This window comes from Salarias fasciatus, chromosome 15 (genome assembly GCF_902148845.1).
Source record: "Salarias fasciatus chromosome 15, fSalaFa1.1, whole genome shotgun sequence".
Classification (NCBI taxonomy): domain Eukaryota; kingdom Metazoa; phylum Chordata; class Actinopteri; order Blenniiformes; family Blenniidae; genus Salarias; species Salarias fasciatus.
Window position 1 is genome coordinate 22673110 of NC_043759.1, and position 18267 is coordinate 22691376.

At 45.0% G+C, this 18267-nt stretch overlaps 1 protein-coding gene across 1 annotated transcript in view; it reads left to right on the forward strand.

The window, feature by feature from the left end:
- Positions 1-18267, forward strand: part of nrxn3b (neurexin 3b) — a 322512-nt gene that overhangs the window by 283151 nt on the left and 21094 nt on the right. The window contains exons 22-23 of the mRNA XM_030109917.1: positions 5605-5694; positions 7831-8141. Coding sequence (XP_029965777.1) covers positions 5605-5694; positions 7831-8141 — 401 coding nt within the window. The remainder of the gene's footprint in view (positions 1-5604; positions 5695-7830; positions 8142-18267) is intronic.

Consider the following 18267-nt stretch of genomic DNA (forward strand, 5'->3'; position numbering starts at 1 on the left):
ACCGGAGCTGACGGAATCAACCGCTGAAAGCACAAAAATACGACAGGATACAATAAAAAAAAAAGATTTATGATATTTCCTTTGCATTTATCAGCTAGTTAGTTTGGATAAAAAAAAACAGAAATAGAATGATATGTGAATCCGATCAAGTACCTTAGCTGTGTAGATCTCAACGCAGGACGAGATTTAGAAACCATGGTTACTTCTCCATGACAGGAAAAAGCATGCACTCTCATGCTTGATGTGAAAAGAGAGAGAGAGAGAGAGAGGACTTATGTGCTCCAGAGTGTTATTCTCCATACAACAATGTACCCTCACTGATCCGTTACAGGAGCGTTTCCAGCAGGCTTCTGCAGCTTACACGTGTGTTTGTGTTTGCGTGTGGGCGTTGGATGTGTGTTCACTGCTTTGTCTCTTCCATTCTCTAATTATCCCCCCCCCCCCAACAGTGCCCTCTCAGATCCCTGTTCTTTTTTGCTAATATTTTTGTTTTTGTCCTCAGATACCTCTTTATCCGTGTTCCTCCTCCTTATTTCCCCTCATCGCGGCCGTGCGTCTCCGTGTACTTGTGTGACAGCCCACATTACTGCAGGGGCTCGTCTTTGTTTGGTGAGAGGGTTCCAATTTCCTTACATAACACTCCGAATCCCTGCGCTCTTTGATTTTGGATTACATGATCTTTTTTTGCGTGAGTTGGAATCTCTTGAATCGAAGAATTACCAGACCGAGCCGGGCGGAAAGTGTGCATCGCACTCGGCCCTGAGCTGGCCGAGGTTCAGGCGTTGTCTCAGATGAATGACCATTGGCCTAACTGCTCTGCATTTGCTGCGGGGGGGCGGGGGTGGGGGGGGTGGGGTGGGGGTGCATCCAGCACGTGTGTCGCCCATCACTTGCGGTGGATGATGCGAAGGAAACACATGCGCTCTCACGCGCGGGGACTGCCGTCCACGCGCCGGTGCAAAAAGCGCTCCGACTCCTCCTGCAACCGGATACAGGCACGGCGAGCAGCTTCAAAGTCTCTGCCAGTCGACGTCTTCAAATAGAGACAAAACAATTCCTCGGGAGGGAGATAAATCCCCACCCGTCCCGCGGGCCAAACATGATTAGCCCTATCTAAGACATAATCTTTGTCGCTCTCAGAACTCAGGCTAAGCCGAGCGTACAAGCCGCCTGTCTAATTCGTCCTTTCAGCGCCATAAATTTCAGAGCGACCTGATAAATGATGAATTCACTCCCCGGCTTTCGGCGTGACGTCTCACGGAGGATGTGAAACCGAGCGGGGAGAAGATGGAGGGACGTGGGTGAAGAGAAAAGAAACCCCTCCAAGAGGAGAGACACGTCAGCATGGGGACAGAAATAACACGACGACAGACAGAAAGAGCCGGCTTATGGACGGAGAGATAGGTAGAGTCGAAGTGAAACTGAATGGTGAGCGAGTGAGAGCTGGAGGATTGATAGAGGCATTGTGGCTGCGGCTGAAGAGGCCTGATTCAGAGGAGAAAAGGGCTGATTGCAGGGACGAAGTGAAAGAGAGCTGAGAGCGGACAAAGGTGCAGAACATCTTTGGACAGATGGAGGGATGAGGAGAAAGAGAGAATGAAGAGTGTTTGAATGAATAATCAGAAGAAGAGAGAGAGAGAAAAAAATGAGATGAAAGTCAGGTGGCGATGGTGCAGTGTACAGATAACCAGGGGCTGCAGCAGCTCGCGGTGGAGCTGTGCGGTGGAATGATGATTTCTGGGCCGGGCCACACTCTATCAAATGTACTCATCGCGCCCCAAATGGCGGGAGAGCCAGGAGTCTGTCACGGTAGCCGTCTCCACCGTTTTGATGCGCTCTCAGCGCTCGCCCTGTGATAGAACCCCGTCGAGATGAGTCTGGCAAGCAGGCCGAACGAAGCGCAGCGACCGATGGCAGGCGGCTGTCACCGTGCCAGAGTTTGTGTTGACTGAATAGCTGCCACCAGTGAGGAGGGGAAAAAAATATCTACACATTGTTTTGGCTGGGAGGGGGAAAAAAAAAAAAACAACCTAGTGGAAGGCATTCAAACTGTACGTATAGTACAGGAACAGATAAACAAGCTGGTTTGGCCGAAGGTGTGGATGCATGTGTGTTTCCTCCATGTTGGACCGTCGCCCTGCGACGGGCTGGCGACCCGCCCGGTGTGTAACCTGCCTTTTGTCCACCGACAGCTGGGATCGGCTCCAGTCTTCACGACCCCAATCTGGACGGAGCAGATCAAAACAGAAAGAAGGTTTTAAAATGGATTCAGTGTTTTCTATTACAGTGTTTGAAGTTTTCATTTTACTGAATACTATTGGCACAGATCAGCTGTGGCATTCACTTATTAAGGCACTATTTACATGATAACTTTTTCAAATGAAAACCGAAAAGTTTATTTTGTGTTTTTCATTTTAACTTTTTGGTAATGGTCTCAGAGGTGGAACTTTTTGAAAATGGGCTGACTCCGTGGAAACAGGGGAAAACGTAACTTTTTGGAAATGCTGCTACTGCACATGCACACCATGGCTGTAGTGAACACTTTTTCTGCAGCAATGCACAAGTAGATGAAGAATAATAACAATGTTTGCCTCCAGGGTGTCATGACTCCCAATCCAGATTCTCCTTTACTTAGGTGGATTTACACTTGAGAGTCATTTGAGCAGTCCAGTTTCATTGTCCATTCATACGGAAGTCCATGTTCTCCCATTGTTGTTTACAGTGTATTGTTATCTGCATGTGTACAGCTGGAAGCGACATATCTTCAACCTTGCCAAGTGTAAGCAGACCTAAATTAGGGTCAAATCTTTGTTTACCCAGCATTGTGTAGACCTGCACACGGTTTTATTTTTTCTGTAAATGCCTTAAAATAAGACAGTGTATTCCATTTTCTCTCGATAGCAATGCACCACCAACATGCCGGACCGTTCCCGATTTTAGGATCGACGTCCATCAGGTGCTGTTTGAGTCATTTGGTCCTTTGGAACATCTTGAAAAGCTCAGGCAGGACCAGCGTGTCGGAGTCCAGCCAGGCATTAGTTATGACCCATAAAACAGGCCATATGTCAGATCAGAGTGGGAAGTCTGCCAAGATAAAAACATCAGAGACTTAATTGCACTGAATTGCTTTCTTTTTTTTAACCTAGTTCACTGAAACGTTTTAAAGAAGATATTAACGGTGCGTCCTGTCCACTCTGCTTTGGAAAGAAGAGTCGCTCAACACCTTGAAGGCGGTCTTATTTCAGAATAAACAGCGGCGCTTTTTTTTTTTTTTTTGGCAAGGTCATGTATTCTGAAGTCACCTCTATGAATTGAATATCAAATTGACAAACTAGAGAGATTTTTCTCATTAGTTGGACAATTAGCTTGTGGTGTATTCATTACGGAGGGGACTGTCACCCCATTAATCACCCAGAACAATGTAAGAGCCGTACCTGAGAGCGCTCCATTAGGAATGCATGGCGGCCTCGCAGCAACTCCTCTCAGGTTCAGATGTGATTTCATTCCAGCTTAATAACTAAATCAGGGAGATCCAGGTGGAGATATTAACTGGTTGGAAGTTGGAGAGCTTACAGACGGATGGCGGCTGCCTCTCCTGCGCTGCCAGTCCCGTTTCCCAGCCCATTCCGCCCGACTCCCAGCCATCCTGTCCGTCCTCTGATTTCACATATGACCGCCAGGCCTCCCTCTGTGGCCCGTGGCCAGAGGAGAGTGTATTTGGCCGCCACCTGAAACCTGCCTCAGATCAAAGGAACGGGGAGGGAGCCCTGCTAGTAGCTGATTAACCTGCTGGCACGCCGCAGACACAGTCCTTTAGCTCCTCGGGCCCCCTCGCAGCCATATCCACACGCTCTCCCAGCTGGCTGTAAGCTGAGCGCTCGGATGCTCTCTGAGGCAGGAAGTAGCAGCAGAATTCTAAAAACTGAGGAGCGGACGTGCGGCGTTATGTAAACGTGATGTAATGCCGTTAGAGGCAGAAACGGTGCGGTCACACCTTCAGTCAGTCTGCTTCAAAATTCATGAAATGATAATCAATAGCTCTGCTGACTGAATCCCCATGGCTAAATCCGACATGCTGGCTCCTCTTCTCATTTTCTCACCGAGCCCTTCTCCATCAGATTAAAATTATTCTCATCAGCCAAATCATTGTGACCGAGGAAACAGGCAGACAGACGTAATGGATGGAAGACTCCAAGTGAAAACGCAAAACTTTTGTTGTGTTTTGGATTTATGTTTACCTGAAGAGAACTGGCCAAAACACTGCGACTGCACATGTGCACAACGGCCGTAGAAAGACTCACCCGTGATCGAAACTGAGCTTCATTATCTGTCTGTGCAAATGTCTGTTTCTAGCATATTGGTCTTTCGCAGAGGCTGAGCGGCGGAGGTTTCGCATATTATTTGTGCATAAATTCTAAAATAAACTTCATGATGCTGTGCAAACACTTCCAGCTGAGAAGGTCTGCTGTGAACATGTTGGCGTTCGATACCATAAGACACATTTAAAGGTCTTGCGGAGTCTTCGCCTTAATAGGTCAATACCGTCACGGTGTTATGGCTCTTCACCGTGTAATTATATTGCAGCCGAATCCGTTCACTTCCCTCCGTATCTCTACCCACCGGCGCTTTGCGGCATTGCGCCGTCGAGGCTTCTGTCGTACCTCACCGTGTTTGAAGACAGACGCTGCATCTCTATTCTCAGCATCCACAGACTCGCTGAGTGTTTCTGATTCCCAGACAAAATGATTTCTCCTTGGCACACACACACACATACACACACACACACACACACACACACACACACACACACAAGAGCAAATCATATCAAACCAGAAATAACAAAAGAAAGTTAAATTTACATAGGTTAAGAAAAGATTTTATTGTCTTTGATTCCCATATACTATACATATACATTAGTCTCTGAAGACAGTAATATGGATATGGCACCTGAAGTTTGAATTTCTTTTTTTTTTTTTCTACCCAGAAGGCCTCCCACTATGTCAGTAATGATCTAATTTGTATGCATTGTCCTCTTCAAATCTGTGTCACTGTGGGACTCTGCCCCCGATAGGTCTGCTGTACTTCAGATTTCCACTTCCCCCCCTTTAACATCTTTCCCTACAAACCGGTTGCTCTAAATAACTCGCTGCCCACGATCATTTCTGAGCCCTTGAAATGTAAAAGCGGGTGGTGTCCAGTGGGAAAATTAATGCCCATAAATTACCTCCAATTTGCTTCAGAAAGAGACGGTTATTGCATGCCTGCTGCTTTACATCTTGATATCTTTCTTGTTACCCTTAATGTCTTAAAAAAAATGATGTATTTCCAATGTTTTCTTAACTTTTTATTGCAGGTTATTTATGCACTTTTTCATGGCTGCTGTGTTTTTAATCCATGGATTGAATATTGGTGTGGAGTGTGCTACATAAATATAGATTATAAAGATTTCAACTAAAGCAACGAGTGAGAGAAATAAACTCATAAAGCTTTTATAAATATCTATAAACAACTTTAAAACTATTTATAAACCACTGTATAAATGTGTGATGTGTGTTGCTGTTGCCAACTGTTTCAAGCTGTTTGTTAAACTCTCAAACTTTAAAGGCAACAGCGACATTGAGCGCTATCAAATGGCAAATAAGAAAATCCCGTTCAAATATACCCGGCCAGTAGAAGATTGGCTTCAGGAGAAAGGTAAATCTTTATCAAACTTCCAGAATGTTTTGATATATTTCTTTATTTTTTTTTTTTTTTGTCATTCCATCGGCTTGTTCCCTTTCAACCTCTGAGAATGAATAACCATCCCTTAAACCCTTTAAATAACAAGTAAAACAAAGCGGTTTTTTTATTCCTTCCTTTGTTTTTGTTTAATTTGATTGATTTTCCCTTTTTTGTCATCGTCATCTTTTTTAAAATTCTGTTGACTCATCGTGTCCAGTTAAAGGGACTCAGGAGAGGTTTAAAAATCAAAAGGTTGTCTTTCTGTGCGGGTTTGACTTGGAGGAGTCGCGATCGATGCGGCGGTAGTCTGCCCGTCGAGAGGAGAGCGAACTCCCCCCGGCTCAAACCCTCTGTCTGAGAACAGACCCATCAGCGGGCGCCTCGCCCCCAAAACTTACCGCGCAGCAGGTGACTCTCCCTGCTGTAATCTGTCTGATTGTAGTTTCACACATCATACCGGCTAAAATCCTCCCTCGTTTGGTGATGGAGAGCTAATTGGAGCCTTTTTGACAGCGAGGCGCCGCAGAGCGCCTGCCAGGGCTGCAAAGCGCCCTGATAGAGTTGTGCTTCTCAATCACATCACCTCGTTCAGTTTGTGGGGGGGGGGAAAAAAACGTTTTCCCCCACTTTTTTTTAGTTTTAAAGGCACCATAATATCGTTATAAACTGCATTTAAAAAAAATCATTGCACATAAACATCATAACCTGATTATAAAGTCCCTTTAACAACCGCTAAAACACTGACAGGTTTGAGAAATCCCATCACTGCTGCATGCATGACTCCACACATGCTATTTCATTTCTCTGTGATATGAACGTCTTGTCCCTGTCATTCCATCCCTAATGCATTATGCATTACACGGCAAACAAATGTAACCAGATTGTGCTGCTATGTGTCTGTAAATTACACAAATGCGATTTTTAATTATGATTCCTGTATATTGTGGAAGTCGCTGCATTTTTTTCCCCCGCCCTAATTAATGCACGAGCGCCGTGTTTTGACAGTGATATTTAGGCTCCTGCTAATGAAATTCACATGACATGCGGCGAGTGTGTATTGCTTATGCTTTCATCCTAATATGCCAAAGTCTGCAGACACGTTTATTAATCATTTTACTGCAGAGGTCTGCTGTTTTGCCCAGAGAATATTAAGAGTATCCGTGGAACATGTTCCTGCTCATTTTTCAAAGTTTTTTTTTTCTTCTTTCGTTCTCCATACCTGCATGTGTTCGCTCCCTTGTGATACTGCTGCTGTGACTGCACAGCCTTGATTGTTTTAACTCTTATTAGCAGAGTGGAGGGCTACCTATATAATGGTGTGCATACAGTCATTTAAAAAATGGTGTGTTTTCAGCACTTTCGGATATTAATAAATCGGACATTGTCAAGCCATTAAAATATACAGTGCAAGGGTGTCAAACATGAGGCCCGTGGGACTAAACTAGCCCACAAGAGGCTCAAGTCCACAAGCAAGTGATAAACATTTCAAAGAAAACACTGGTTCTTGAACAGGTTTTGTAGCGGCGGAGCTGAGCTAGCTAGTAAGCTAGCATTAGCCTCGAAGAAAATGCTGTCTGGGTGAGTTTGTAAAACGGTGCATCATTCAACACCAGAAGTTTTCAAAATAATTGCCTTTATCTTGAGACTGAAGTAATTTCCTGAAGTAGTTATTTTCGTTTTGTTTTTTTTAATAAAATATAGAAATTTTCATCACATCTGCGCCACACCACAAAAAAAAACTTGGGTTAGCATGCCACTATTTTACCACTCAAGATCAAATTAGAGTGTGTGGTCCCTCAATTAAAATGTGTTTGACACCCCTGGTGTAGTGTATTTGTAAAAAAAAAAAAAAAAAAAAGATGATCAAATGTTGGATTTCCAAAACTGAAGTAAACACCTACCATTTTCTAATGTGTGTGCACTTTTTAATTCAACTACCTCATTATTCATGCAGTAAACCAGAAACAAGGGGTTTGCCGTGTTTTGTATTCAGCTTTTTGATCACCTTTCATGCACCTGCAGCTGCAAGTTGAGCCTTTTTAATTGTTCATCGACTCACATCTCCGTCTTACACCTCATATCAACCCTCTGCCCTCCTCCCTGCGCCAGGCCGGCAGCTGACAATCTTCAACACCCAGGCCACTATCTCCATCGGCGGAAACGACCGCAAGCGGCCCTACCAGGGGCAGCTGTCGGGCCTCTATTACAATGGCCTCAAAGTCCTGAACATGGCCGCCGAAGGCCACGCCAACATCAAGGTGAACGGCAGCGTGCGGCTGGTGGGCGACGTGCCCGCCAGCCGGGGCGCGGCCCGCACCACCACCTCGGTGCCCCCGGAGATGTCCACCACTTTCATCGAGACCACCACCACGCTGTCCACCACCACGACCCGCAAGCAGCGCTCGCCACCGACGATTCAGGTAAGACGAGTGCGATACGTTTGGAAACTACTCTTAATTTACTGACCACCGATAAAAAACAAAAGGATTTCCTTTGGCGTTAATAAGGCACTACAGTGTTCAGTCACATATTTCCTTTAATGCTTTAAGATATTGATTTTTCTTTTTGCCGTCTCTGGGTTAAATATTGTGTTTTCTTGGTGATTGGGTTTTGAAAATGTGAAAAAGGAAATGTCAAAAATCGAAGCACTCCTATCCCTTTCTCCACTGCTTTTTGCTTTTCTTTTCTTTTCTTTTTTTGCGAGTGAACATGTGCGGATTGTAGCCGTGCTGCTTTTTCCTCCGCTTGATCGGTCAAGGTCAGAATACTGTATTTCTCATTCTGCGGAGGATTGAAGGGCTGCTGCTCATCGAGGTGTGCAAAGCCGGTCCTGCCTCTGCTGCCTTCTCCTACATTCCCCCCCTTTCTTCTGTCTCGGTTTTCTCCAGTTCTCCGTTTCAGTGTCTGTCCATCTCCATCAGTCAGTCGGCCGGCCCCCTCGCTCCACCCTAAGAGAGGCCTTTCACCAATACGTCCCGAGTCCGGGCCAATGACTGTCACCGCCGTGCCAAGAAAGTAATCACGCTGAGCAGTCCTTTGACACCCAGAGGACAAATTGAACCATTCGTTGTCCATATTAAAGCAATAACTCTCTCTCAGGTGTGAGACGTGGCGGCGGGGGGGGCGGGGGGGGGCGGGGGGATGACAGTCAGGGACCACTGTTATCAGCCTCTTCACCTCAACGACTGATTGCCTGGCGTGCAATGGTGATGGCCCTTCATGTCAGAGCTGACACTTGTGTGACTGTATCAATATGAGTGTTGAAAAGGCCGGAGTGGAGGCCGCTCCAGGAGCCACTAAATACCCAGCGATTTGGACAAAAACCAGCCGAAAGAGTCAAAAAGTCAATAAGCGCCATCTGAAGGTCCAAAACAACGGCGGCCGGCATCCATTCCGTCTCTGAGGCATCAGCGAGCGGCTTCGATGGTGATTGAGCCGAGATGATGGTGATTGAGGCGAGATACATTACCGTACTTTCACTGCCACCGTCAACAAGGTCACATTAGATGAGGAAAAAAAAAAACGGGGCATCGCTGGGAAAATGGCATTTTGTGTTGCAGGCTATTAATATCAAAGGAAGTCAATATAGCAGGGCGGCCGATGAATGGCCTTTCATGTGAAGCACTCTGCTTTTCAAGGTGAATTGATGAACCTATGCTACATTTGTGGACATGCCGGATGCTCCTTTAAGATGCCAGGTTTAGTAATTTACCCATGAAAATGTTTGTTAAATTTTCACTATTTTTGTATTTGTTCTGAGAGCACACCTCGTTTGTTCTTCCCTTGTAAGCTCCCATGGCAGACTCCGCTTTGATTCATGCCGCCGTGTCACAGAATTTCATTTGCCAAGGCCTTTAATTTTACAGTTCCCCAGTTGGTTGTCAAATCCTGTGGTGTGGGAGGTAAGGAGAGGCCTCGTATGGGTTTGGCAGATCCCTCCACCCCTCTGGGTAGGTTAGGGGAGTTGAGGGAGTTGAGCTATCATTAGTGGGTTGCTGTGGTGCTGGAAAAGAGCTAAAGGCATCAGACAGAGTGCTAGACCCGAGTACACCCGCAGCCATGTTAGCAGTAGGTGCACCTGCGTGGACTAAAATGTGTTTCCGTGTCCTCTTCTTGTGCTATTTTCGGGCCTCTTCACTAGCACTACCTGTTTCCCTTTCTGGGGTGAGGAGTGTCGAATCCCTTGGCGTCTCTGGATCAACAGAATGAGAGCCGGGGGGCGGAAAGTGGAGACAACCAATCTCACGCTTAATTAATGATAGCTCCGCAGGGACGGACCAACACGACAGACGAGTTTCATTTCCCTTACTCTTTCCCTCCACCTCCAATATAAAACGGCACAGACCAGACATTGATCCTGTCATTGAAACCAGGGATTGCAGGAGCCATAAAGGCCACGAGGCTGGTGTCAAATTACCAACACTATACCTATATTTGTAGGATTTAGTGTGTGGAAAGAAGCTTGGTGAGAAATACGATTTGAAAAGGGAAATATGCTGAAGAGACAGAGGAGAAGAAAAACTCCTTTTTAACAGGAAGAAGTCTGCAGAACCAGACTCCAAGAGAAAAGAATCCGACTGACAGATTGTAGGATAAAGATTCTTCAGTGTTGTAATTAGTAATGGGCTGTATTGTTGCGCTATTCAATTTGTAATTTTCTTTTACAGATCAGTTATTGTATCGTTTCACTGCTCTTTAGCAGAGCAGCCAGGAAACTGTGCCAACATCCCAGAATGTCTCCAGACTTTGCTGTTGTGTATCAGAGCACATTTTTTACAGTTTGTACTGTAATCCTCATAGAAGGTATACTCTATATATCCATACCTGCTTCTCATGCAGACTACAATACTGACCCCACTTTGCATCCGTGTGTAAAGTGAGTGGCATAAACGTGGATACAGGGAGGCCTCCAGGTGACACTCGTGCACGGAGCCCATGCATTAGAGAAGGGGCGCTCAGGTGGAAAAGATTCATCAGCCACGGAGCCGCAGCATGAATTTAAATTGGGTTTCCGCCACGTCATCTGTGGCCCCAATGTTCTAAACGATCTGAGACCTGGCGTCGGACCTGTCGGCTCCGTTTCTGTACGTGACTCCATGTCTTGCAGCCGAAAACAAACTCATCCCGTGTTTCATCCGTTGAGGAAGCCGGAGCTTTTCTTTGATCGTGTGCCGCCGACGAGGGTGACTAATGCTAAACACATTAGCGTTAGCTGACTGCGCTCGTCTTTTCTGAGCGCAGTGTGTCGAGCCGTGGCGATGCATGTGCACGGGCGTGTTAACATAATGGGAGAACCGTGTTGTACTTGTTGCACTTTGAGATGTGGACGTCCACTCAGTGAGGCTGAGTTCACCGGGAACACGTTTCAGGCTGCCTGGGAAGACTCTCCACCCCGCCTCCCCCCATACCACCATCATAAATATTAATTAGCTCCTTATTGACTTGGTGAGAGACGTGAACAAGGCCTACAAAAAGGATTAACGCAATAGTCGATATATCTAAACAAGAATAAATGAACAAATGTTATCTTTTTTTATGAACTTGTTTACTTTAGGCAGCATTTTGGTCCAGTTAAAGTCTGTTTTTCGCCAAAGAAAGCGAAAAGCGAGTTCGACATCAGCGCTGTCGGCTGTCTGAGCTCCAGTGTTCATAAGTGGTTCGTATTGAAAATGAAATGGATCGACATTTATCCTGGCAGTTATGCAACACATAATTAAAATTCTGCTGATAGCCTGCAGCGGTAGAATCCAGTCAGGGGAGCTGTGGATGATCCCCGCATTAACAGTAAACAACTTCCATTTTACACATCGGTTCAGGCCCGTTTCCAGGTCTTCGCCAATATTACTACATGTGTTTTTCAGGAGCGTGATATAGAAAAGTTTTCTGGGGGTGATTCTTTTTTAGGGTTGGTGCTGATGAGAAAGTCTGTGGATGCAGACTGATGAGGAATTTCCGCCTCCGTCGCCGAAAGCAAAAAATGCATGTACTTGTTTAATTATGGCTGTAAGATCTTTGGGTTTTTTTTTCCTAATCATTCCTATTTATTTGGAAACACAAAAAACATTTACATTTTAGGTTTTCGCTGTCATTCCAAATCTTCTTCTCCTTTTCATATCCGTGGATAATTTAGGATCCATTGCTAATAACACTCCCAATTCGTCCCGTAAGGGAATAAACAACCATTTCCCTTGAGTTTCACACACACACACCATGAATAAACGAGGTAAATAAAGCACTTCCACATGAGCAGAAAGGACGATGAGTCACGAACCAATCCACTTTGTTGTCTATTTCTGGCTGTCGTCTATGTTCTGTGACCAAAATCAAATGAAAGTATCAACAACATATTTTACATCACATTCGTTTTCACCTCACCGGTAACGTTGCGTAACAAATTGTGCTTTTGAAAACATTCTCACTCCATTTCCATGCAAACAAGTGAAAACAGCACTTATTTAGAATGTTGTCTCTGTATACACAGTTTAAAATGCGACTTTTCTGAAACACTGCTATTTTGCATGCCACTCGTTGGCAAGATGCGGCAGTAGCAAGTCCAGGTAATGACTGATTTACATGAGCTGAGGGTAGAAGCGTGGAATATTTGGAAGGTCCCTGAACACAAGAGCAACAGCAGCGAGCTTCCTTTGGAAAAAAAAGAGGAAAAACCTCAGCGAAGAGAAACAATTATAACTTGTTCAGCAGCCACCTAAGCCCTTCAGCTCCGCGGGATTCTGGTCAAACCAAAGAGGATTTTCTGCCCGCAGGCCTCATGCGTGAATAGCCATTTTGGGAATACTCGCTTTATGCACGGCTCTCTATCATGGGAGGTCGGCGTCTCTCCTTCTCAATTAGCCGGTGCTGCTGGCGTGAGATGTTTGCGAACAATTAGGACGGGGGGAGGCTGCAATCTCCACTACCGTGGGGGAAAACAGCTCAGGGAGAGACACTGGAAAGTGATTTGCATGGTTGCCGTGTTAAAGAAATTGCTCGCGTCCATCATCTTCAACTGGGCCCGTGCTCAGGAGACGGGAAAATGAGAGGTAAATTGTTGGAGCTTTAATTGGGCTTTTTTTTTTTTTTTTCTCGCTGAGAAGCCACAAATAATATTGTGTCAATGCGCATGGATACACATTTGATGATGACAGGAGCGTCGTGTTGGAACTGCATTGGATTCCTCCTCGCCACGCTGCCGTTTCTCGCGTCGAAGGTGTCAAGTAGTTTCTGGAAAGTTCAGACGGGAGAGAGGATTCCAGCGATGCTGCCTAACGCCTGGGGATATATGATAATCGCTGATTTATTCCGTCTTGATGAGACGGTTGAGGACGGCGCCGCGCGGCACCTCAACAGTGGTTTGATGAGTGTGTTCATCCGCGAGAGAGCGCACAGGTGTGTGTGAGTGTGTGTGTGTGAGAGAGAGCAGATGTGCTCCACTCCTCCACCTGCTGTCGGTCGGCTCCTCTCCTCAGTTAGTCTCTGTGATCACCTTCCTTCACAATGTCGGTGTTTCTCGTGACGCTTCTCTTTCATTCCTCCTCTCCCTTGCTTTTTCTTGGCCGTATCCCTCCGCCCGAGTCTTCCTCCGGCTGCCCTGCCAAGCACCCCGGCTCTGCGTTGAATTCCTAGAGATGAATGCTGGTGGTCTGCTGGCTGCTCAGCGGGGTCCCCATTAAGAGATAACAAACCGATGCGGACCCTGCTGGTGTGTGTGCAGCTCAATGCAAGAGTGGAAACACACTCCGAGACGGTTTTGTAGGGGGATCTTTTAATTGTCATCGACAGCAGGCATCGTAAAATGGAGATGGGTCGGAAATCTTTCATTACAAAATTTGCAAACATGAGTGTTTTCACTACAAAAACAGCCTACAGCACCAACTACTGGCTCGACAGGAAAACTGCATCATTCTCAGGGTTTCTGCCAGGCCTTCGACATCTTTAAGGCTCTGGTAAAAACATCAATAGAGGTGTTTTTATATCACAGAGGGAAGAAAATAGAAAACAATCACGGGTTGCGGTAAGTTCAGCCAGCCTATCGCTCTTAACAACTGAAGATCGACAACGAGACGGTAACGGACCTGCCGGCGTCTTTCCAAGGTGAGAACGACAGCAGAGGGGAGATAAAAGCTGCGACTGCAATGAAGATGAAAGACGTCATCACCGCCGCTCATCTTCTGCTGATTAGTGAGATATTAGATTATCAGCAGACTGCAGAGAGCCTCCTGACCTGCTGCTGCACTGAGGCAGTCTCCAGAAGGACCTGCATCAGGAGCCCCCCCCCCCACCGCCCAGAAACGCTCTCCACATTATGGTTGTGATGCAGCAACACCCCGATCCCTCACGTCTAATTTGCACCGTTTGTTTATTCTTCATACAGAACATTTTCTTGTAATATTCATTTTGCACTGCCAGCCGGAGCTGCAAACGTAAACAGTATTAAGTTCTACTCAGACTCTGACAGAATAGCCGGTTTACAAAACAATCATGCTCCAATACTGCGTGTCTCATATTTATACACAGTGACACGCTGACAGTAAAAATGAAGAAAGTGGCTATACCGGAGACGGGGAGGACAAAAGAGTCCAGATCCAATCCCGGCCCAAACAGTGCAGCCTCTCGGCCGACGTTCAGATAATCCCATCACTGTCACGATTCGTCCATCATCTCCGTCTCAGGGCTGCGCGTACGCAGCATCTGTTTGTGATGAATTTTTCATTTCGCTTGCGTTTCGAGGATGTTTCCATTACACTTCTCTGTGTGAACACGCACACATTTGCAATTTCACATCTGCAGATCGCTTCTGTTCTCGCGTGCACTTTGTGAGAGTGTGTTTAGGTGTGTATATGTGTGTGTTTGTGTGTGTGTGTGTGTGTGTGTGGGGGGCAGTTTGTCACTCGGTGTGTGAGAACCACCGGCTAGCTCCGGGGGTTTTGGGACCACGGGGGGTTTTATAATGGATGTCCCCCTCCCGTGCCTCCCAACACAGCTTATCTAGATCCTCCGGGAATGCTTGTGTGTAAACCTGTCTTGTCAGCCGCCACTGTCACGGCGGGGCACTCACACACCGAGAGGCAGGCAAACTGCATCAGTGCTAGATCAACACACACACACACACACACACACACACACACACTCAGACTGGGTGCAGTTTGTTTCAGAAATGACCAGCAGGACATCAGAACACGCTCTGGCTGCTCACCTCATGCTGGTTAAAACATGTCATGTACGACAGGGTGAAAACCCCACATCACAAGCCACAAAGTAAATATATAACTCTGAATGAATGAATGAATGAATTTATTAATTTTTCGAACCTGTATAAACGTATGTAGCTAATTTGTACATACAGAAGAAAAAATAATGATTAAAAAAAGTTAGTGCAAATCAAAGAAAAAAGAGAAAAACAACAACATAGTTTGAAAAAAGGAGTAGGAAGAAGTAAAGATTTTTTTTAAGATTCCTACCACCTTTTTAAGTTTTAAAATCATACTTCATAGAACATCCTATATATTTTGTAATGTATTCAGGGAGCAGGGGAATTATACAATTTCATTTTTGAATATTGGAGAAGAGGTAGGATTGAACAAATTTTAGTTTTTCCAACCCCGCTTCAGACGTATTGAACTCGACATGTCTGTTATGTGTGTGTTTGTCTCGATGAGTGTGTGTTTACTTGGATATATATTATTGTGTGCGTGTGTGTACGCATGCGTTCAAGTCTGCATTCACGTGTTTATCTACATACAGATAACATCATGTTATCAGAAATTGATTTTTTTCCCCTTTTTGTACAATAATGCCATCTTTTTTTATTCTGTGTATCTGCTGACACATCTGGAACATGTCCGCCACTCTCGAAGCGTGCATCCATATCATTCGAGAATCCTGCATCAACCTATTCAAACCAGCAAACACCATCACCTTTTGCTGGACTGAAATGCATTTAAATGATTCACTATCATGGATTTTGGTGAAAAAAAAAAAAAAAGAAAGATTCTGACGTTATTCTCGGCTTCACATGTCAGTTCGATATTCTTCCTCAGAGAGTACAGATGTCATCTCTCCCCGAGCACAAGCCAGAAGACTTCCTTGGATTATCAAAGTAGAACAGCTGCTATTAAATCCTCTGCACTGCCATTTTTTCAACAAGAAAAAAAAAAAACTGTGAGGTTGAGATCTCACATTCTAGCTGCTGTTTAATTAACTTTTCTTCTTTCTTCTTTTTTTTTTTTTTGACACATTTTTGGGAACAAACCTATTCTAAAAGTTCATCTTGTGTTTGCAGTTTTCCTCCACATGAACTCGTGGAAGTTTCTGCAGGACCGCACTGGAAGCCGAACCCTCTTCTCTCTGCATTAAGCTGAAGAGAGCAGATATCCTGATAAGCGCACGCATCACTTCGTCTCCCGCTGATCCTCTCCTTCGTTACCATTCCCACTGATCAAGAGTTTTCCGCAGCACCGCTAGCCGCGTACAGCTTCACAGAGAGAGTGTGAATTCATGAGAGCGCGAGCGAAACCGCATCTTTCTGGGGACGTTCGGAGATCTATACATGCATTACTGTGTGCATGCACCGTGCGTCTGCCGGAGTCGATAGGATTTAATTAAATATGTATCACAACGGGCCGAGCCTTTGATGTTCCCCGGCAATAATGTGTTCTGTTTCATTGCTCGGCTGAGCTGTTAGCAAAGCCCAGCAATGTTTCCCGCTGCTGTCCGCCGAGGTTCGGCGCAGACTTCTCTTGAAGCCTGTTGCTTCTAATGGTAATGAGCAGGGGATAATTGTGAGGATTTGTGTGTCTGCGCGGCTCGTCGTTCTTACATGCGCAGCGACGTCGACGGCTCCGACGGCATACGTTTTAAGTCATTTCTCCATTGGTTACTGATTACTTTAATCTTCTGAAAAGAGACTAAATCCAATAATTAATTTGGTTTGTGCCTATTAGCAGATGAGTCCAAAATGGGAGCCCGCTGGGTAATACTGGGACCACGTAGCGCTGCCGTTATATGGCGCCTCCATCGATTTGGTATTACACGCTTGAAGTCGTAATGGCCGTTGACTGGTGGAAATAATGCCATATTGAAACAGGCTGAAAAGGAAAGATCAAGTTGTGGTCCTCAAGGAAAAATAGAGCAAGGTCCAATTTCATGTGCTTCTTTCAGACTTAACACATTTTCAATAGAAAGCCAATAACTCTCCCAACTGGACATATCATCTTCCTTATTGATGGTCTCCTTGTAATTAGTCATCCGAGGTTTATTTATGAGACACTTTGTCTCAAAATCTGTTATTTATTAGCTCCAGTCGTTCATTCAACAGTGTTGACTTGCTTATTTTGCATCGGGTACATTTTCAAAATGCCATAGTCAACTTAAAAGAAATGTTTCCACAAGTTCAGTGACGTGTGATCATATTAATTCAGGCCCTTGTAAAATATGTATATTGATGACTTTAGAGCGCGGAACTCGAGAGGACATCAAGCACAGACCGCATCAATTCACAATGAAGACAAGAGGCGTTGGACGAGATAGTGGATGTTCAGAGCCGGCGAGCAGCAGGCATGAAACATGGGAATGTATAAATGTATGAAGGATGAAATAATAAAGCAGGTTCGAATCAATGTAGGGCTGCAAAAAAAAAAAAAAAAAAAAAAAAAAAACTGGAGCACATCGGGCAGCTCTTTAAATTCCAGCAGGGCGCCCGAAATCTGACACAAATACAGATGCGTTGCTTTTAAAGTATCTCAGTGTAGAGCTCGCTCTCACACACACACACACACACATAAAGAGATCGTCTTGGATTCAAGCCCAGTGTGAGTAAAGTGAACTTAAAATTCAGAAAATAACTTGGCCTGCAACAGCAGTGATAATCAGTTTATGCAGTCAGAGAAATGGCAAAAGTCAGTGGATCTGTCTTTCCTGCCATGAATAATTGATGTTTTTGTATCATAGAATGTGACTGAATGTGTCAGCTCTGGTGTGGAGCGGTTGTGAGGACTAGTTTCAACCTTTTTTTAAAAAAATAAATATTCAAAACTCAACATGGATTGACTAGTTACAAGCAAAATGAACCGAAAGCTGAAATAAATTATGCTACAAGCCTGAATTGAGATTGGAAAATTAGTTTTTGCTTGACAATTATCAACACTTCCTGATAGGTGTTTCATTTATCTTCATATTCTTTAATTCAAAGCTGTTATGGAGTTTTTTGGAAGACCTGTATATTCCTGAAATGAAATGCTGGTTCAATCCGAGCCGTAAAAACACCCTAAAAAAAAAAAAAATCAAACACACTTTCACACTGAATGGTCACAATGATTTCCATTAACTCCCACTGTGACGTTTATTACCCTGCAAGTCCTCTGTTAGACCCACACATCATTGCGTCCTAATGATTTGAGAGCGAAAGCAGCAGCCAGTCGTACGCTTGGACTTATGGATAAGAGATAACATGTCTGTTGGTCAAGATTCAGAACCACATGAGCTGCTTTGGTTCGAGACTGCATCATTTTCTGCTGTTTCTGTGGAAAATCGTCATCAAAATATTGCTGC